Consider the following 22,562-nt stretch of genomic DNA (forward strand, 5'->3'; position numbering starts at 1 on the left):
GTGGGTCTGGACAAAGCATAATGTGGGATATGAGAAGAGCCACACTCCATGTCATTGCTACTGAACAAATGCAGCTGTTACTTTCTAGCATCTTCACCAGTTTCATTTCTCTTGTTTCTTCAATGAACAAAAGCTCTCAAAGGACAACGTGTTAGCCAAAGCTGCCCTACAGCCACCCTCCCCTCTAAGTTAGCCTCCCTTTCTCTTTGAGGTCCAATGTTGATAATGCCTTCCTCCTTCACCTGACCAGGTTTCGTGGCTTGACACCTCCAAAGAGAAGAAAGATTGAAAGGAAAAGTTCAGAGGCAGAGAAATATAAGGCAGGGCATAGCAGCTAACCTGCGAAGGGGTTGTCACACTTATCTCAGGGACAAAATTGTCATCAAACAGACTGATGATGTTCTCCTGCTTGATCTCCTTGGAGGGGGTGACTTTTGGAGGCGGAGGCACCGGAGGCCCTTTCCTCAACTGCATGCAAGTGAGCACACGGCCACAGCACAGATGGCGACACCCAAAAAAACGAGAGACAGGAACCAGGTTAGCCACAAAAACTGAAGGTGGGGGAAATCACAACCACAGGCACAGAGCAGGGTCCAATCAACTCCATCTGAAGAGAGAGGGAGGGAGGGAGGGTGAAGGGCTTAACTGAAACAAAACAAAAAAAAACAAACAACCACACGCCTCCAGAGAAGGTTTGGCATCATTAGTTACACTTCAGCTGTGGGCTGAAGTTTCCCTCTGCAGAGGAGAAGCGTAACACAATTAATATGCATTGGCAGTACATGCATACATAATTAAAGCATGTGCAACCTTCAAAAGAACCACTGGGAAGGGAGCAAATCAATTATTGAGAACACAATTCAATAGACCAGGCCATCACTGCCTCCCTTTACCATACTTACCATACCTAAGGGAATGAGAGATCAGACTCAATTTGTCCTGTTTTCTGTAGGTGACCATGAGGACAGACTCTGATCTGCCCAGTACTGGTTCTCTGGTGCACTTGTTACCAGCGTACCTTAAGGTCCGAAGGAGCTCTTGATAGCTTCTTAGCACTTCTTAGCTTTAGGCAATAACAATTCAGACTCCTGAGAAGCCATAACTGCTGGAGGCTCAACTCTGCTCTCAGTTTCACCAATGAGCATTGACACTAATGAAGTCAGGTTTCCCAAATGGAGATCCCAGAGAAACCATAACAAAGTCTGACCCTGCAACTCTAACACATCCTAATACCCACTCAGACTCAGCCTGACACTGCATTCTGCATCCATAGCCCTATGGGAGGCCACAGTAGACCCTCCCTACACGAACCCATCCCTATCCTTTTCACATTTTCTTGTGCGCAAGCCTTCAGTGATCATTTCTAGAGCAAATCAAACTTTGAGAGGCTGCTGCTGTGTTGGAACAAATCAGACATACAAGTTTCCAGCACCACAGCAATGCTCAGCAACAACAGTGCTTTCCGTTTACAGTGATACTTCACAGTTACTTGATCTTCCCATCATACCCAGGATCCCAAGGCAGCAAGACTCTGCCAGTAAGCACTCAGTATATCAGTGTGTGGCCCAGATCTGAAACACGAGAATCCCCAACTCCTAGTCCCATGTTTGCATTCTTCCAGAATAAAACTGAGTTCTACAAGACATTTATTCAGATTGCTGAGGATATGCCTAGTTTTCTACTGGGTTCATCTACTTTACAGAGCATGAGTATGCAAACACACATTTTCCACTAAATAGATGGCATGGGGAAATAATGAAAGTAGTGTTTTCACTTCCAACTTCTCACTGTTTGCAGAAGGTGGCGTGTCCATATTCCCCAAGAACAACCACTGCCTGAAAATCCCCTGCTTGACAGTTGCAAGGGACCAGAAATCTCAAGGAAAAGCTATTCTCAGAACAGAGCCACCATCTGCAGAAATGGGAAGCTCCTGTTACAAACTCTACAAAAAGGTCCTGACACTTCTGCTATTTATTTCTAAAAAATAGTCAGTCTCCTTCCTTCCAATGCACTAGCATCTTGAAGACCACCACTTCCACAGCATCCAGCATTACCTCCAACAGCAGTCTAAAACCATATTTCAAAGACAACAGGACTGCATATTGATGTTGGGTTGCACCTGGAAATTCATCAAGCACAAACAACTTTGCCACCTTGAAGAAAAGAAACCCTCTAAATTTTTTCTGCTGACTTGGATCCCAAAAAGCTTCACCTTTGTAAATTCAACTTAGTTGCACTGGTTTCAAAGTGTCATTGCAGCATTTCAGTGGTGTAACTGAGAGCAGAACTCTGACCTTTCAAATTTCGCAGACCCCTGAAGTCTGTGTCATCATCAAATTACTCAGCGTAGAGACCTGATAGCAGTCGCTTCTTCCAAAAGACAGAAATAAGCTGGCTTTGAGAATTAAAGAACAGTAAGAGTGGATATGGTTTTGGCATAGGGAACGATTTGATTTCTCTTGTTTTGCTGTCTTTCTCTCCACAGCTTTTGCATTAGTATTTCAGACTGTGGAGGCCAGAGAACTGTACTTGCTTGTTGCTTTTTGCTCCATCCTCCCTCAGAGGATGAGGCCCCTAGTTTCTCTAGGAGGACCCTTGAACAAATCACTTACCCATTGACCAAAAGTAATAACACCTGTGAAGATTTTGAGTATTAGACTGAAGATTTCAGTCAGATCCGTTGAGAGAGTGGACACTTGTGCTTTCCAACTGGCTGGCAAGCTGACACACACTTTGTTTCTAGACTTTATCCGTACATGTACCAAGCTTAGGTCTTGGTATGAAACCCTTGTCCTTGTCTTCCCTCCCTCTAGAGCCAGCTCCATCTCTTAGCACCTAGTACGAATACGGAGTGGAGTTCTTGCTCTTCACCGTAGTGAGGCTTGGAAGAATGAATTAAATACAGGTTGGGAAACAGCTGCCAGGCGGTGGCAGCATAAACTGCAAATACCGTTTCAGACTTGCCTCTAGCCCATCTAAGGTTCCAGCCAGAGCTACACCGGAATATCCTGCTTGCTCGACATAGGGTGCCTCCAGCCCCATTCCTGTGGGCAGGAAGGCAGCAAGTGAATGAGCAGGTACTTGTAGGCTGGCAAAAACAAGGCCTATGTGTACTATTTATAGCAAAGGGAAGAAGCCAAACTCAGCAAGACAAGTCCACAGGCAGGGCAAGTGAAGCCTGCAGTGAACAGCTCAATTAAACTGTAGATTTCTTATTCCAAATTTCAGTCAAGTTATGCCAATCTCTGAAAAAAACAGGAAGGCAATTCTGGATGCAATATCCTCTCTCTCACACACATACCCTACTCCAAGGTCCTAGCCAGGGTGGTGGCAAAGCTGCTCAAGGCGGTGCAATGCTGAGCAGCACAGAGACCCTGGATGCCAGACATCCACATATTTCACAGGGCTGGAAAAGACCTTTTTGCCAATGTAGAAACATCCCCTTTTTGTCCCTAGATAATCCTGAAAATCAAAAATGCAGTGGAGAGAAAAATGTCATGAGGGGCTATCCAAAAACAGGAGACAGCCTGCACCCCAGGCCTGGATTTGGAATCAACTGCTACATATGACAACAGCAAGGAAGTTCTGGATTGCACCTGTCTCTTTTCAGAAGCAATGGGTTTTCTCTCACCAGCTTGGCCAGAATCCTCTCAGCTTTAATTCTTCCTGGAAGACTATTCCCTTGTGTCCCACTTACTGAAACGCAAGGATTGGCACCAGACATAAATTTGGCATAGTCACTACTTTTCCCTGCTGAGCTTTTTCCCCACTTAGCAATGGAGGAATACAGAGGAGTGGAAAGAGGAAGCAAATGTTTTTTATACGCTGAGCAGCAGGAACTACATCTGCTATTTTAAACACACCGCTGGGTATCTCCCATGTAAGGAGAGGACTAACAAAGGCCACATGGAAGGTATCGCTCCATATAATGGACAGCTTTCTTCCTGGTACCCACCTAATCTGTAGCATAATATAATTCCTTTATTTTTAGCATAATACTTTATCTTGGGATTAAAATAAAACACCATGTAAAGTACAGATGTTCTCCTTATCAATATTAATTCTTCTTCTTTGAACATTCCTCAGTAATGGAAGTTCTTCAGAAGAAACTGGACTATTGAATTCCACGGGTCAATTAAAATGTAAAGAACAAACTTCCTTGCCTAGCTACAACTCTGTCCTCCTTGGATCTTCTTGACCATTCTGCCAGACAGCAAAATGTGTTACTAGCCTTTCCCCTGTAGAGGTATTCAAAGACAGATTAGTTCTTCCCTATATGAATTAGAGATGGCCAATAAGCAACTTGTAATCTCAGGAACCTCTCAGGAACCAGTGAAGGAGAACAACAGTCAATCATATTCTCTGTGCTCAGTAGCAGGAAGAGGTCCAAAAAGGCAACTGATGGATGTCTTTGACTCACGGAGCTTGTGCCAACAGCGGTCATACTGCAGAGACACGGTCAATGTCATGGAGACACTACCTGAGATGGTGACTTGGGGATGCTTGCCCCAGGTGCTTCCAAAGTGGACGGTTCCAGATCATGGTTGACAGTCTTGGTCTCAGGGCTGGTGATGGGAGATCCATCTGGTGGAGGCGAGGGGCTTTTATTTGCTTTCGCTGGGGTGCTGTCACTGAAGGAATTGAAGGGAGAAAGGGAGATAGAGGGGGTGGGGAGAGAGAGAGAGAGAGAGAGATGTCTGAGCCAAGCCTAGGAGGAGTTGTGCACAGATCAGTGGCCTCCATTATCTCTTTGCTTCACTGCCCAGACATGTGATGAAGACATTTGAAGCCTCTATAAGCATCTTTGCTGAGTCACTTGCAGTCCAATGAACTGCAGCAGCATTACCAGCAGCAGCAGGCTACTCCCTAAATTCCTACTGCATGGGTATACTTTGCCTCAGACACAGAAAACCAAACAAAAGAAAAACTAACCAAGCATCTTTAATTCTGCTAGATTCTAATGTAAGTGCCTGACATTAAGTAGTAGTCTTTCAATACTGGGGAAGCAGATGGTGGAAGGAATTCTGTGCAGCTCATTTAGTTTTAAATTCTACAGATAAGATTTTTTTTCGGCATGGTGGTATACCCACAGGTGACACCTGTGTGGGTTATGATTAATAGATTTGCAACACCTGAACTAAGGCTGTAATCATAGAATATCATAATCTTCTACATGATACAAACTAGCCAAGCTGGAAGAGGGGCAGAGTAGCCAGAAGTTTCACAGATCACTCCAGACAGCAAAGAAACATCTATTAATAAAGATTTCCCTATTACGGAAAGTCTCCCCAGCCTTGTTTTCAGTTATGAACCCCCTCTGCCCTTGTCTTTCCAGCTGGTCCTTATTCCAGGACTTGACTGTGTGTTTCTGACACACAGTCAAGAAGGATTTTTCAGGGAATTAAGATGCAAGGAGCATATGCCACAGCGCTTGTTGGTTCATAATTTGGCCAGATTTGGAGAGAGTTTTCAAAGGAATGGGAAGAGGCACACACCTTTCCCTAAGGGCTTGCCCTGGCCAAGTGTCAAGTCTTCATAGTATAGAATCATGAGAGATTTATAAAAAGCTGGTTACTAGAGAATTTCAACAGAGACAAAGGTAAAGCCATTTCTCAGCCTAATTCTCAGGAGCAGCTGAATCATCGTGGCTGAAATTCAGCTCCCCAGAAAGCAACTACTCAATTTATATCAAGTCATACAGAAGCACAGAGACTGGTAGGGGATATTTAGCAGAGATGGTTACAGTTTGGCAAAACTATACACAGCTGAAAACAGAATATAACAGAATATTGCAACAGGGCTGCGCAACCTCATCTACAGTGGGTGATATTGTTTGCTTCCACTTTTAAAACTGCAGTTCTTGTGAAGTTAAAGGCCTTGGGAGAAGGCTGAAAGGAACAGATCCTTTCCTACAACTTGAGATATTAAATGCTGGCATAGAGCCATGACTAGAGACAGCAATGCAGGGCTGACTCTGCGGCAACATCAAGTTGATTATTACTTTGCTCTGTCCCAAGCAAGCCCAGAGCTCAAGAGGTACACCCGCTCACATTTTGGTGCCCAAGGTGGGGTCACTGGCTAACATGCATCATAGCCTCATTGCTTAACACTCACGACTAGGGGAACAACAAGAGGAGGAAGGGACAGCAAGGCGTTTCAACAAACCTACCCTTCCAAGCAAGCATCCGAAGCAGGGGGAGTTCAGCATTCCAGCTTTCAAGCTTCCCATCCCATTCCCTCTTCATTCACTTCATCCTCATCTATTTCCCACCTCCCACTTTCTCCCCATATCCACACCCCACACACACAATTCTCCCCAAAAGCGCCTGTTCTCAGGTCCACATGCAGGTCAGATGTTCCTGGCAACACTGATGCCAGCAGCACACCAACATGATGCAACAAACCCAAACACATTCTGTGCCAGCAGCTCTCAGAGGCACACACGCCAAGGGAAAAAGAGGGAAAAGAAGAGGAAAAGGGGTTAAAGAATATGTACGCCAACCCCTGCAGCTTTTCAGTTCTACTGGATATGCCTACAGTGTCCTTCCTCGGAAGACCCTAGAAATAACTTCAAAACAGTGGGTTTTGTGAAGGATTCTGCGAAATTGGCAAGGCCGCGCTGCAGAGTAAAATAAGTAACAGTTGGAAGGTGAAGGTAAGGAAGTCCTGCTCTAAATGGGAGTCACCAGGGAGCAGCAGGAAATGTCCTCTGATGCTAGAGTTGGGGAAAGAAAAGTACGTGTTACCTTTCCTACAGTTGAAAGCACTTTGGGAAAGATGGAGGACACAGTGAACTATTGCCAGACTGCCAAAACTCCTCAAATGCCCAGACTACACTGGGAATATTGGGACTATTGGCTATCGGCTGGCCTACCGACACAAGGTTAGGATTTTTCTTCAAGGGGCCTGAAGAGCCCACTTCTCCAAAGAGAAAGGAGTTCAGGATTCTTCTCTAAAGACCATGAAGCAGCTTTTTTAGTGCCTCATATCTGATGCCTGGCAGTGACTTAATTTGGAGATATACCGGTAAAAGGCTCCCATATGAGAGTCCGGTTTCTTCCCATCACCCTACAAGGGCTGAGAGAGCCTCCCACTAAATCTGTCATTAGGTCACCACTATTTACAGCTTATTTGATGTGTTGGCTGATCCTCCTAGGAAAATGCCAGTGCTAATTTTGGCTGAGCCTTTCCAACCCCACTCCCCAAGTGGCACCTTCATTCCTGCACTTGTTATTTTGCACGCGTTTAGTCAGGGCAACCAGCGTCAAGAGAGCTTGTCACCAGGATCCTCTGTCCTCCACAGATCCCCAGGGAGCACACACTGCCCACTCAAATTCCTGGCTCAAAACTGACTGCTTGCTACAGGAAACACAGGAAAAAGAAAAAGAGTGTAGGGGAATGTCCCCACTGACCAAACCTGAGTATCACAGTAAAAGCAAGTCAGAGCAGAAAGGTCATTACTCTCTCTTTTTCCTTCCCATGAGCAGTTGGGAAGTGATGCCAAATCTAGGAATATCAGGCAGGGAAGGGAAGAGGGTGTCAACTTTCTTCTCCAAATAGAGAGCTGGGAGCAGGGTCAAATGCAGTTGATGTAGCTGAATGGGAAGCCAAAATCCTTCAGCCCCTATAAAGCTGTTGAGCTCCCAGACTTCTCATGGGGCTGCCTCATCTGTTCTGGAAGAGCAGAGTAACATCTGCAGATGGGGTTCCCATGCACTTGTAACAATCCTACATTAGAGTATGAAAACCCACTTTCCAATATAGTAATAACAGACCAGTCATCTCCTGCCAAGTTATCAAGTTAAAAAGTAAAAAAAGTTGGCATCTCAGCTAAGTCTTAAACACGGCTTTTCAGCCAAAATTAATTTTTTTAGCACCAAAGGAGGCTGGAAAATTATTTAAAAAAGAGGGAGTGGGATAAAGGAGGAAAAGGCACCTACATGCCCAAAGAGTGCCACAAATGCACATTCTTGGTACAGACCAAAGAGTGACTGAGTCCCATACCCTTCTTCGCTGCACCAGTGGTTGCACATTCCTCTGTGACCCCAGCAGCTGCTCTAAAAGCAGAAACCTCAAGCACAGCCCCAGTCAGGCACCTTAACTGCTGGGCCATCTGAACTTCATGAGGGCAGAACAGGAGGACATTGTGTCTAGAACTCATCAAGATGAGATTTACTAGCTATCCCTCTGTTGTAGCATCTGTCCGTTCATAGTGACTGGAAATACTAGACCTCCTGCCTGATGCAGGTATAACACTGGTCCAACCAAAAACCAGAGACAGACAGACAGAGAAGTACTCCTGTAAATCATCATTTTCCTGCAGTAGAAAACCTCAGAAAAGTAACACAAGACATTCCTTTATTCATTTGAGGATATTAAAATCAAGATTTGCCCACCAGCTTTCCCTGTGAAATTGCAATTCTCCACCTTCCAACCCCCTGCTTTACAAAGGATGCACAGCAGAGACAAAGAGGACTGTATGACTTGCCCTAGTCAGTGTGAAGCCAGGATCAGAAAACCAAAGATTTCAATCCACCAGCACTTGCTTTTATTGCTGGCACAACATCATCTTGAGAATCATAATCTTTTTTCTTCTTATAGGGAACCCATGGAGAAAATACCCACACAAAGACTAAGAGAAATAATTAGGGGGCATTTCCATGCCATAATGTGGCAATTCCCACTTTGCTCCAGAGCATGCTCTTGGCCTATAGTAACTCTAGGCACCATAGCAATCCAGTTATTCAACGCCACCACTGCCTTGAAAGGAAAGACTCTGACATTAGTCTTTATGTAAGACAATGGGCCTCCTTTCTCTTCAGCCCTGAACAAATTTTTCAACGGATGAAGCAAAACATCAAGTATCCTCAAGAACAGAGCAAGTAAGGACCAAAGCCAGAAGTGTCCTTCTCCCATCTCAACATCCTTCCAACTGCAACAGGTAGATAAGACTGGACTTCTGAAAGACCTGCTTTTGTTGTCCTCCCTGGCCAGACATGGAATGAGATTGCAGCATTTCAGATCTGTTCAAAAGGGCAAGCCCCACTAGGTAAAACTAGAAGTTGTTAATCGCCAAAATTGCCCATATTTCCCATGGAAAACCCAGCACCACACTTTTAGTCACACAAGAACAACTGAACAGACAATGCCTGAGCTTTCAAACTGCCTTCTTAGACAGGAAAAGAAGCAAGGATTCAAACCAGGCACACAAGCAGTTAATGGGATTATCCAGACACAGACTGATCTCACAGGACCCAGCAGGCCATGAACATATCATATCATGCAAAAGACCCCTCTCCCATCACAGGGTTAACACGTGCCAGGCTGTTAAGAGTCCAGCAACAGCCTTTCCAGTTTTAGGAACTAAATTAAACACATATCGAAATGCTGCTCTCCATACCAGTACCTGCTCATCTTTTTCCTCAGCCTGGCGAACAGTTTAGTTTTCTTTCTGTTGAGGATGGCACGCAAATCATTTCCGTTACAGGGTGGCACAGTCAAACCAGGGAGGAAAAGTTAAGCTTTCAAGCACACATTCACTTGGTGACACAGATCTCACTGCAATCAAGATGATGAGATCACCATTCTCTCTCTATCACACACACACAGGGACACACACAGAAACATGTACACACTTCCTTTGGTTCATGGAAAGCTATGGCCTGGTTTGGAGAGGGTAGGAGAGGGCTTTTTGTGCCTTTCAAAGATCTACATATATGTGAGCAAACTAGTGCTTTCCCTGCTCTTTGGAATATGGGGCCGGGGTGCACATGGAGAAGAAAAACGGAAGTGTATAGACACCGGTAGAGAATTGTAAATGTCTTTTTTTCACAGGTAATCACAGCTCTACACTCTATCCTGTAAATGTTACACAAGAAACAAGCTCCCCAGATTCTCCTTTACTTACCAATCTGCGTACAGTCTTACATGTGGAACCTAATTAGTAGCTTTCCTATGTCTTTTTTTCAGTCTGTCCAATCATACTAGGATAATACTAGAGATCTCCTAGGTCTTCCAGGCATCTGCACCCGAATGTTTAAACTCCTTCAGAAACAAATCCCAAACATATGTCTGAGGTTTCCACTAATTCATCAGCTGCTCTGTGCTACTGTGCTACACAGCCAGCATAAGATTCATCAGCTACAGTAATGTCTCTGTAGGGCTTCACATGAATGCCATAATGATGTGCATGGATAACTGCCTCTCTTCTCACACCTCCTCATTCATTTCCTGCTATTGTATCAATCTCCAATCCTCTTCCCAGTAGAAAAGGGTTAGGGAAGCATCTGCTCTTACTGCAGACCACAATAAGCAATCGGATCAGTGAAGGCTACTTCCTCCTGCACACTCTTGCTCCAGCCCTGCACTACAGTGAGAGGCCAGACATGCAGGAGAGACAGAAATGCCTCTTAGAATTTCCTGGTCACTGCAAAACATATTTACTATGCTGGCAAACCTACATCCTCCTGTAACAACCTGCTGCACTGTGCTCATGAGGAAGACAGTTGCTCTGGGGCAGGTCTGGCATCTCAGCCAAGATGCAGGGGTGAGTGATGAAGGAGCAGCACTCAGATTGCTGCCCACACAGGGATCTCTGTGTGTGCACTCATTTTCTGTTTTTAGGGCCCTGTGGTCTTATAGACAGACAAAGAGCACAGAACTGCAGCTATCTATTACAGCCTCAGATGAACTAGCAGTTTATGGGGGCAGGAATCATTATGACAGGCAATTTATTCATTGGAAACATTATCAGGCCAGAAACTTCATTCAACAACAATGAAAATTCCTATACCCTACAATCACTTCCAGGAGGAAGAGAAGAAAGAGCTGGACAAAACAATAGCTACAGCCTTCCTCTGTCCTGTTACCTCATCCTCTTCCAACAGACCCTGGAGGATGCTGCTGTCAGAGACAATGTACATGGCAGCAAGAGGATGGGCATCACTGCCTCCCCACAAGCCTTCAGTCTTGTTGGTTTGTGACTATCAGAGACCACAAGCTAACTTGGGAAGAAGATATTATTTTCATAAGAAGCATTTCTACTAGGATCTTGGAAATTTGGCATTAGCAATCCAAAATCCAGGAGCCAAAGTCAACTCAAACATCCTCTTCCTTTAGAGCTGGCAAACACCATATACACTGCTGGAATAAGACATGTAAGCCATCTATGCATGAATGCAATAGGAGGTTCAACTGGGAGGAGAGAAAAGGGACAACAGAGGTCTCAACAACTGATCTAGCCCTTCCAAATCAATGCACTCATACCACAGCCTGCCCTTACTTCATGCTGACTTCACCTTCTCCCTCTGTCAATACACCAGTTGAGGACTTGGGCTGTGCTCCTGCTCACCCGGCATGTGGGATTAGCAGCAGCTGGAAGCCAGAGCCCAGCACTGTTTCATCACTCATGCATCCTGGATAGAAGCCAGACAGCCTCATCCAGAGCCTGACCTCTCCCTCCGCTCTCAGTGCTAGAGAATGTGCAGACTTGCACTTAACCATACAAGAATGAACCCAGCTGAGGAAAGAAAACTTGAGGTCTAGAGCACACTCACTCCTTGCATACCTGCAGATTGGAAGTGCTCTGAGATCAACAGGACTCATGTTAGTGAGGCTGCAACTAATTCCACAACACACACAGAGGAAATGCACCTCAGCTGGGTACACAAGGGGCTTGGCATTAACGTAGTTCCAGGTTTGGAGGTCCAAAGAGGAGGCTAGGGAAACAAATGGGCCCTTGGTGCTCAAGCTCACAAGCTGCAGGTACATGGTAGAAGCTTTTGAGGGACAGGTGCTGTGCGCAACTGGACCCAGAAGGAAGGACAGCTCAGTATTACATGTCAGTGCATGGAATTCAACTTTAGAAAAGCAGAGCTGAGTGTCATTTGTCTAAATATCAGCACCTAGTGAAAGTTTAGGCCTCCAGATGCTATTCTAGAAAAGCAAGAGGTATCGAATTGTCACTCAGTCGCAAGTACAATCTTGGACATGCTCTAGGGAGTCTTAAGAGGGCACTGGCTGGCTATATGCAGGTAGTCAAATCATTCCACAGCTGACAACATGGAGGCTTCAATACCCATGGTAGCGAATTCCCTGTCCCTCCACCCTTGCTGAAGGAAAGATACTAATCCCACAGTTACTGACCTGGGCTGTGCTTTAACAGGGAAGGCATTGCCCGAGTACTGCTTGTCTAGACCCAACAGGACATCATGGAGGTTTTGGTTCAACTGAAAATACAAAAACAGAAGAAAAAAAAAGCAATGAGAAAAGAGCCCAAGTGCCAGAAGAGAGTCCAGGCAGGACTGCACAGGCTGACCAAACTCAAGCTTCTGCCTGTACATGTGCACATACTCAGCTATCCCAAGAGAGGACAGCCCTACATCTGTTTTCACTGCTCCCAATGTGGTTCAAAACACTAGAGCACTCAAACTGTTGAGGAGCTGCTGGCAACTCGTGCAAATGCTTCATCTCCTTTACACATCACTCTCTTTGCTTCTGCATCATCTTCTCCCACTGGTGTGCTGCCAGATACCATTGCAGAACCAGGCAGAGTGTTTAACCTATGGGTCTGTGTAGTAGAACTGAAGCTTCACTCTGGAGTTGTGGCCAAAGCTGTTTCTCAGATTTGCATGTCAAAGCTTGGGATATGGTAATTTCAACTTTGGAGCCAAAGGCAGCTGGATTTCCAGGCAACAAAAAGCCTTGACTTCACAGGCTGCCTGGGCCATTTAAGTTTGGCCAGGACCTGGGTATCTTTGCAGAAATGCAATAATAGGAGTTAAACTCTCTGGCACCAAAGACTGCAACATTCCCTCCAGACACTCCTATTCTGAAACAGACAATTCATAAACAAGATGACATGCCAGATTTATCACTGGTAGGAGGGATCCAATGCAATCAATGTTGGATACATCATGCCAGCAACACCAGCAGTTAATTGGATGCTATAGCAGTAATAAGAAACAGATGCCTCTTATGGAACAAAGCAAAAGCCCTGCTCTCATACAAAACTCGTCAGGAAAGAAAAATCCAAGACATGATACAAGAAGAGAATTCCTGTCTAACAAGCACCTTTCACATGTTTTGCTGAATACAAGTCAACAGCAACAATTATAACAATCCTCCCTTTTCTGAATCAGTTCATCCCTAAGTGGGGAAGAGCAGGCTATTTACTAGAAAGGTCTCCATGAAATGTCAGCAGGGCTCAAAATTAACACACTACACCAAGGCAGAGGGCCCCTGACTGCTGGAAATTGAGGGACTATAACGTTCCTTGTTGCTTAGCAGCTGTCTTGTTGTCAGGATGACACTGGGGAGGGGAGGGAATATAAGAGTTTTCCAGCTGGGCTCTCAGCCACTAATTAAGATCAGTGCAACGTTTACAGGGGGTGTGCAATTCTTAGGAGCAGTGTACAGACCTAAGGAATTCAAGACTTCTCTAGCTTTCAATTGAAGGAGCAAGAACATATTTGTAAATGAAAGTGGCAATGGGGAGCCTTCCCACAGACTGTTTCTGAGGTCTCTGATGGGTTCTGGCACACAGCACCAGGATCCAGACTGCCACTACCAGGCAGAGGACTGCTTAGTGCTGTGATTCCCAACTCATGGTCAACTGGTAGTCCACGCAAGGGTCATGCTAAACACTCAAATGTCTTCTTTTTGGTCACAGGGAAGGAAGGAAGCCAAAGCACAAAGGTACTGCTGGAAAGTGCCTTCTTGAGGGATCAGGGTGAGGCACGTCTCAATCTGCACTCAGTCTTCAGCTGACTTGCAGTTTGGCAGATTTACTGCTGTTGTCATCCCCACAGCTAGATGAGGATTCATAGCAACTTGCTGCCAGGCAGCAGAGGAGGTAGCAAATAGATACCAGGCTGAGAATGCCCAGGTTATATGTTACAAATCCATAACGTAGATGAACTAAAATAAGGGAGCAAGGGATAGGCCAGAAAATGGCTTCTCTTCCCTCTGTGGATCTGCAAATGAGCCTTCTAAAGTGACACAAAATCTCCACTGCTACATGGCCCTGTGATCTCTTCCCTGTGCTCCATCCTTTTACATTAGTATGTCAGACAGCCTTTCTTCCAAGTGGCTCAGAAAAAAAGTAAGGGTTAATATTTTCCTCTGACATAGGGCAAAATATTCTGTTTTCTCCAGCTTTTTTTTTTTTTTTTCCAGGTATGTTTGGGATTTTTGGTGGGGGGGGGGGGGGGGGTGTTGGTTTTGGTTGGTTGGTTGGTTGGTGGGTTTTTTTGGTTGGGTTTTTTGGGGGTTTTTTTGATTGTGGATTTTATTTTTTTTTTCTGTTGTTTTGTTTGTTTCTTTTGGGGGGGTTGTTTTGGGGTTTTAAATAATAGCAAAGAGAGGGTGTATTTGTAGGAGAATCTGTTAGTTGCCTTACCTTGCTCATTTCCTTATGGAAGTTCTCTTCTAGGCCTGCTATACTCTGGAATGTGTTGACATAGAAACCAACACGGCTGCCAAATGAAAAATGAGACAGAAAACTTAATGGACACAATGCTCTCCCCAAAACTTTCAATTCTCCCTCTTCTGTTGCCTCTCACCCATCACTCCCATTCAAACTCAACTCTGTCAAGTCTGGTACATGCTGGAATAGAAGGGCAGCAGAGAAGCATGAAGGGGATGATGGAGCAAAGGCCAGATATGGGGCAAACATGTCCAGGGTAAGAAAGAGGCCAGCTGGGACAGAAATTTGATTTGTGCTGGCTGGTGGGGGTAGAAGCAAGGGGGGAGTGGGAAGAGAGAGGCAGTGGTAAGGTGAGGTAAAGGAAAAGGATGCAGACTGTGACTCAGATGGAGTGTGGGGAGAGCTGGGGGAATTGGCAGGAGGACAGATAATAATTCACTCCAAAGTCCCTCAGCACCAGAGGAAGAAAAAAGCATTAACTGTTTGCTTCAGGGGCAGAAGAGTAAGAAAGCACAGGATAGGCACAGAGAGCAACACAAAAGCAGAAGGATCAGCTGCATAGCAGGAGACTGAACAATCTGTGGCACCTTAAAATCTCAGCAGCTGCCTGCCACCCTGCTTCTTCTAGCCATCCTGCCAGCTGCCAACAGTGCCGTACCAGCACACAGCTGGAGAAGCAACAGCACGAGGGAGATGCTCTCTAAGGCCAGAGGCATCACTGTTCTGCACATGGAATAGGTGCCTGTATCCCTCCCAGGTTCATGTGTCCCTCCCAGCTCCTTCCTCAGCCAGGCCTGCACACTGCTTTGAGCAAAGAGTCCTGACCCAGGCTGGGAGGAAAGGGGAGTAAAGGCAGACACCTGCACTTTGCTTTCCTGTCCTGCTGCCACCCTCTCTCTTCCCATTCCCCACAGAGCAGCAATGCTAACCCAGGTGTTATCACTCCATTTAAAAATAAGAAACCCAGACAGTCCTAGGAGGATTTTGCCTGCTTTCTAATGTGCCCTTCCTATCAGCTTCTGCTGCCCTCCACTTCATCCTCCAAGCTGAATGTTGGTCTGTTTCCTTTTCCTCCCTTTTCATCACCATAATCACTGGTATGGCAAATCTCTAGTCCCTCGAGTCTTTCCGTTCTCTCAGATCACTTTCCTCTGCCCAGGCTATGTTTTGTTAAATAGAGCACAACAGGACATTTATAACCACTAGTTCCTCACTGGGTCATGTGTCACATAGCCAGCAGCACATATAGCAGCAACAGAAGGTAGCCACGCCAGGATCCTTCCCTCACCTTTGTTCACCCAACTGCCCAAATCCAAAAGTGGCATCCAATGCAGAACAACCTGCCCTATCATCCTCCCTCTTGTGTTAAACCTGCTGCTTCACTGGGTGCTCATGAGCTTGCATGGTGAGACACCGTGACAAAAGCATCACCTCTTGGCTCTCTCCAAACCCAGTTACAGTATAGACCCCCCTGACATCTCATCTTCCCTAAATCAGTCAGCTGACATACATACCCAACTCAGCTGCAGATGCACCTTCCAACCAGCCAGTTTCACCACCAAAATCTTAGTGACCCAGCCTGCTCTGCCTGTTGTCCACAGCAGAAGCTGAGCCACTGCCCAGGAAAGTTGGACAGAGTTGGTGGGGCAAAGGTATGAATCAGACAAAACATAGAAACAGCTTCGCTTTGTGGTAAAGTTAAGATTTTCATGAGGATCATGAGGCACAGAAAGCCCAGAGTGAATCTGGCTGCAGGAAATCCTAGGACAGACTCTCCAAGATGATCAAGAAAACAAGAGCAGACACCCAGCCCAAGCTAAGGAGGACAGTAACACAAGAGCTTGGATATTCGCTACCTTCCTACCAGCCCATAGGAAAACCTTCAGGACTCACCTATTCCATAGTGAAGGCAGCTCCTCCTGCAGATCAACGTTCATCTCTTCAAATACCTTCTGAGCCTTTACTAACTCTTCTTCAGCCTTGATAACGAGAAGGGAGATTGTTAGCTCCAAGGCAAACAAGTAGCCGGCAGGGCTGGGACAACTGTGACTCTCTTTGACTTCTTCAGGAGACCAGGCAAAATTCTGGCATGGGGTAATCCCCATCCTAAATTAATCTCCCAGGAGCCAGGGTTGCATCACAGATTATTTGATGCCCCTTCAGCTTGCATGTGTTAACTCTCAGGCTTTTTCCTCAACAGATTTCCCTGTTTGGACACTCAGAAAGTAATTCAAACATCCACTAATGTGTTTTAAGCTTTATAAATTTCCCTGGCTTCAAAAACTGAATGGAGCTGGTCAGGCATTCCAGACGGCAGATTGGTTACAGATGAAGATAATAGTGGCCCTTGCCCCTTGCCAGGTCTCTGAAAAGAGTTGAAATCCATCCCAAATGATGTTGAAGAAGGATCCCCCCTCAAGGGGATGCCCTTTGTTCAGGAAAGGTCATGCCAAAGCTCTATCTCTTCTGAGGAAGGGAGGAGGTTTGCATCCTTGGCTGATACAGCTCTCTCACAAAGCTGATTGGAGAAGCAAGAAAGGATATGCAAAGCATGAGTTGTGCCAGCAGGAGGCCAGCCTGGTGTGCTTGAGCAGTAGGTCTTGGTTTCAGTGGTCCTGCACAAGAGCCACCCCAGGCTGGCTGTTGGTCACCAGCGCCAAAGGAAATATGCCTTATACAGGACCTCTTTCCCCCATTTGACAGTTTAAATTGCAGCTGTTCATTTCACCTAAACAGCGAGAGACTCCAACAATGATGACAGAATTCTGTTGGGTTTCAGTCACAAACAAGGATAATCCGGGTTTCTGTTGCTGGCAGCAGAAAACAGCAACGAGCACGTTCCCCTTCCCATATTTGTCCTAGGTGACCTCTTCCTCTTTTCGGTGCCCTGACTTACAACTTAAAGCTTGCTAATTAAAATGTTTATATTCTGTGATTTGCAACAAGACTGGATTCTTCCATAACCCTATGCAGCATGGAAAATACCTACATGAACAACATGCTGACACATCTTTACATGAAAGTCAGCACAAGGGCCTACTTACATGTGTGACAACAGCAGGAGTGCCACGGGGCGCTGCAAAGAGCCCACAAGCCACTGGGGAACTGCACCTCTCTACAAACCTGCAGTCTGATTCCCACCCCTTCTATGAAATAAAGTCTTACCTTCTTTGTGCCAGCTTAATTAAAGAAATCCAGCTCCTTAGTGACAGGTATATGCAAAGATAGGATTGATAGGAGAAAGGACTTAAAACCATTTTGCAGTTCAGAGTCCTGTTCCTCCATGTTGCATATGATCCTTACACTCCCCATTTATCTCATGGTTTATGAGCAAGTTGCAGAAGCTCCTACTCTCCAGCTAGCTCCACTTTTCAGAGGGTTGCTCACTGCTGACAAAGGCAAGGCTAAGACTTTGTATTCAAGATCGGAAGAGAATGTTTCCCCCAGAAAGAGACACAACTGAGAAGTATTCAAGTTAAGCTGACCTTGGGAGGAACAGGAAGGGGGAGAAAGGGCCATAATGCTTCTACCCAGAAAAACCCTGTATTTTGCTGCTACATTCACTGAAAAACCCAGCATTTCAAGAGAGTTTGCACAAAACAAAACCCCCTTTTAAACTGAGATACCATTTATACTGGATCAGAGACAATGATCACAAAGGCTCGATTCTGTCTTAAAATCCCTCTACAAATGAATGTTTCTAATGTAACTATTTAAAGGGAGAAAAAAACATGACAGTCCATTCTTTGGCTTTATCTTACTCTAATTTCCAACATAGCAGGGAAATGAGGCACCGTTAACTACTGTTAGTTTTTCAGGTATTAATAACAGTCTTTCCCTCTCTCATTTACCTGTTCAGAAGGTCAAAGAACCTAGAAAGGAACATGTGAATATTGTGACAACCCAAGGCAACAGCGAAATCAGCAACAAGCAACGTTCACTCTAGAGTAGTAGTAGGAATTAGGTTTCACCTAGTGCTCCCATTCCTAGGTAAAGCACTGAAATAATTCTTCACTTCTTTGTCAGCCCAGGGATCTTCTCATCAGTGGAATTTATTTTGCTTGGAAGTACGGGTCCTGATACTGGATAAACCTGACTGCTTCCAGCTGGAGCTGGAAGACAGACATCAATTTGGTCATGAGCCCTGCTAGAGGAAAAGCCAGTTCATGGGGAAAGATGAAGGTTTCAGGGCAGAGCCCATTGCTACCATAATATGTGCTCTTCCCATTTGAGGGGTCATCCTGAGGGAGAACTGAGGCAGAAGGACGTAATGCCCAGGTCCATGAAATGTGATCTCAGAAAATTCCTCCTCTCCTCTCCCTGCCTGAAAGGGAGAAAGTTTCATCAGGAGCTGGACAACATAAACGCTTTCCTGACCTTCCATCTAGCCAAGGCTGAGTGCCAAGTGCAACCAGTCCAGCTGTGATAGGGCAGGGTGCAATTATTCCACATTGTGTTTCCTACCATTGTGCATCCCAACGCTCATGAGTGTCTGGCAAGCTCCAGCCTGGTGCTTTCAGGCAATCTAGTGAACATTTCTTTTCACATACTATGCTGTGAACTGTAGTAAGTATGCACAGTTCAGCAAAAAGTTTAGTATCTATGAGGCAGGGGTAAGGAGAAGAGGCAGGTGCTCCACCCCAGGGCCAAGCCCCCACCAGTCCCTGCCAAATGTGCCTTTCAGAAAGTTGTCACGGCCCAGGACTCAACTTGCTGACTTCTTCCTACAGAGATACTGTTCTATTATCACTGCAGCACCAAAGATGTTGGTTTTTAGTCTGCATTCAGCATTTCAGGGAAGCTTAGCAAAAAGGCAAGAATTTGATGTTCTAAGCCATTTTCCCCTTTGTTTCAAAAAGCACAGTCACTAAAATTTGTAATCCAGAGCATGCAATAGCAAACTGCCCCAGGAGACTTTACAGAAAACTTCCACTGTACTGTTTTCGTTAGTATCTCCTAAAGGCCTAAAATGCCAGTGGTTTGCATGCTGGAGGGAGGGACTTGGCTTTATAGTAGAAATAACAGGTCTCATTGACCCCATTTTTGCTTGGAGGTTGTAAAATTTTCAGGCGAGACAGCAACACAGCTGCTAGTAAGAAGGACTGGTTCTTTTAGGCTTAACATTCTGAAGCTCCTGGATAAATGCAGTGTCATCAGCTCTCCAGCTTAATGAGATTTAGGGTTGTCATTAACACCTGCAGTCTTGAAGTCATGCAAATATAAAACCTGAAGTCTTTTTTTTTTCCCGCCAGCTTACGTTTGTGGAGAAAAGCTGGAAAACCTACAGGTTCAGGAATCAAACTAATCTTCCTTAGTGAGATTTGGTTGGTTGGGTTTTTTTTTGTTACCAACCAAAATAAAAATAATCACAAAAAAATGCAGTGAGAAAAAAGACCCATACAATTAAAAACAAATAATTAAGGATGGCAATAGTACTATTTAGCTCAAGAATGAAGGAGGAAAAGCTTAAACGAGGACTTAAACTTGATTTGAAAATATCTGGGGTGACTGAAGATATTAAAGCCATGCAGCAGGAGGTTAACACCCCTGCAACACAGCAGGTCAAAAGATTATATACCCCCTTGCTCTAGGGCAAAGTCAGCCAGTACAGTGAAATTATCAAATGACTCTGTAGCCTGTCAAAGATCAGAGCATAATGGACGAGGGAGCACTCGTGGGTACTGTTTCTCCAAGCAATCTGTGAGCACTGGTTTTCCTCCCAGTCACCCCAACCAGTCTGAGAAGAGGAAAAATGCACCCATGAGCTGATTTATTTATCTGAGGCTTGAGAAACTTCCCATGCCTGCTTCCTAGTTCTCCAGAAATATCACCAGGCAAACAGAGCTGTCAAGAACAACAGCCACACAGGTTGCTCCCAGCACTCCAGCTGAGGCACAGGAAAACCCCGAGGCAGCCTGCCAAATGTCATCCTCCCTTCAATCAAGAATGAATACATACTTCCTCCCTTTGCTATGCGTCTTAAACAGGACTGTTAACAGGTGTTCTTTCCCCAGGCTTTATTGATGTGGTAATCTAGTCTTTTCCCTGATTATAAACTGACTGTGAAAAGTCCAGGTGCTTTGTAAGGTGAGAGTGATTTAGTGTTTCTAAACCACAAATCATTCACTGACTAGGAATGTGAAAATTCAGGAGCATTTGAATAAGAACAGATGAGCACACCAGGAACTTGTGAGCAGGTAACTGGCACTCTCCCAGTCTGGGTAATGATTTACTTTCCCTTGCCCATTGAAAGCATTTCTTTCTGACTGTTGTATGTCAGCTCCTTCTTATCCCTTAAAGAGTTCCAAGGTAAATACCAAGGGAGATTTCATCAGGAAGCTTCTCCTGTGCTAGCAGGACTGAAATTCTTAGCCCCTGTAGTCTCTCTGGGCTGCCCTCATGTCCCTCAAGATGCTAGAATCTAAACATTCAGCCAAGTTCTGCATTTCTCCTATGCAGGTTGAAATTATTCTGCATGTGTGGAAATGGCTCTTTTAGACTATGAAAGCCAGGATTGTGCACATTTTAGAAACTTTGATTTTACCACAGGATAAAGTTGCAATACAGTCAGAAAACTATGCAGCAGCCATAGAAATTGCTTTAAAGCAATGGATTGTTGTTGTTGTTTTTTTCTGGGTTTACTCAACAGCACAAATGCAGAAGCCAATCTCAGGATTAACACACCTGATTAGATATCAATAGAGCAGGCACAAATTTACTTATGTGGTCAGCAACTTCCACGTGACCACTGTGGCTCAGGAGTATCAAGGACACACTCAGACAGGACTAGAGTGAACGTTGCCTAGAGATTAGTTGCATGGTATATTCTAGAGCCCAAAATAGCACATGCAGGGTTACAGCCAGGTAGATCAGCAGTCACCTGATTTCGGAGCAGATTAGTTTGCGCAACGAGGTGAGCTTGTAGCTTCCCTTGGCACCACTGAGGGGCAGCTTTCTCAAGCAGCGAAACAGGCTGGGGAAGGGAGCATGTTTGAATGAAAAGAAAAAATAAACAGAGAACAAGAGAGAGACAAACATGTATCTTTTAGGCTGAAAAAAATTAAAGTCACAACAAAGAGTGTATTTAGAGGCTGGGTCAAATCAGTATCACCAAGGCAAGAACAAAAACAAACATCCCAGGACCGATTGGTTACGAATCCTTTGAAGCATGCCAAGTTTAGCAGTAATTAATGCTCCAGTGTGGGCTGGGATATGGAAGACCAGCCAGACAGCTGCAAAGAGCAACAGATACAGTTGTTAGTGTCCTAGCACACAGACAACCCTACTCCAAGTCATGGCTGTGAAGTGGGAGCTCCTTGAAGAGAGGTCAGGATTAATTAACCATTGTAATTATTTGCATGCAACAGCTGAAAGTCCACAGTGCTTTATTTTAATGGCAGGTTGTGAGTTTAGCAAAAAGTGGCAGGAGTCCTGGGTGGGAAAAGAACATCCATATATCAGAGAAAAAAAAAAAAAAAAAGAGACCATATAGCTCCAAAAGGTATTAGCATTACTGTTTCTGTTACTATACTATGAAACATTAATCAGGTCAGTTCCCGCTTGTATGCTGTGTCATAAACATGATTTCTTTTTCCCAGAAACCTTTCATCATATACCAAAGTGCCTTACACTGGAACAACTCTACTTCAAAGGTCACAAAAGCAAAATCACAGTCACGGAACGGAGAGATAAGCTTCCCCACAAGTGTGAGATCTCAGGCTGGGCTGTGAAACCTGGGAAGAACATACATACGTAACTTTCAGACACTCACTGCTCCTATCTTTACAGGATCAGGACAGTGCAATGTATCACATAGTATTCCATACATGAGCTTATGGCTTGAAGCACAGAGGTGGAAAGATCTGATTCAGTGCACATTTTGGCTAACAAGAAGACTCCGATCAAGTACTGAGGCTGAATCAGGAACAGAGGACCAACTCTTAAATATCAACATTTCAAACTGCAGTTCTTCATACTTTACCAAAAGAGCAACAAACAATCCCTTGTTAATAACATCTTATGTGAGCATCTGGGGCAATGCGAGCAAATGCAGCAATTACGAAGTTGGCCAGCCTCTTGCATTGCAGATCACCAGGTACCAACCTGAGTAGCTTAATTCCTACAAAAAACATTTCCA

General features: G+C 45.0%; 1 protein-coding gene across 7 annotated transcripts in view; it reads right to left on the minus strand.

Moving 5' to 3' along the window:
• BIN1 (bridging integrator 1) overlaps positions 1-22,562 on the minus strand; it is a 104,161-nt gene that overhangs the window by 19,542 nt on the left and 62,057 nt on the right. For 3 of the 7 annotated variants that reach the window (XM_065671525.1, XM_065671523.1, XM_065671522.1), the window contains exons 7-12: positions 21,306-21,398; positions 16,319-16,404; positions 14,399-14,474; positions 12,145-12,227; positions 4,481-4,631; positions 340-468 (exon numbers count right to left, since the gene is read on the minus strand). In XM_065671525.1, coding sequence (XP_065527597.1) covers positions 340-468; positions 4,481-4,631; positions 12,145-12,227; positions 14,399-14,474; positions 16,319-16,404; positions 21,306-21,398 — 618 coding nt within the window. The remainder of the gene's footprint in view (positions 1-339; positions 469-4,480; positions 4,632-12,144; positions 12,228-14,398; positions 14,475-16,318; positions 16,405-21,305; positions 21,399-22,562) is intronic. The other 4 variants (XM_065671526.1, XM_065671524.1, XM_065671527.1 and 1 more) reach the window with 3 other exon arrangements.

Source organism: Lathamus discolor, chromosome 3 (genome assembly GCF_037157495.1).
Source record: "Lathamus discolor isolate bLatDis1 chromosome 3, bLatDis1.hap1, whole genome shotgun sequence".
In the NCBI taxonomy this organism is placed as follows: domain Eukaryota; kingdom Metazoa; phylum Chordata; class Aves; order Psittaciformes; family Psittacidae; genus Lathamus; species Lathamus discolor.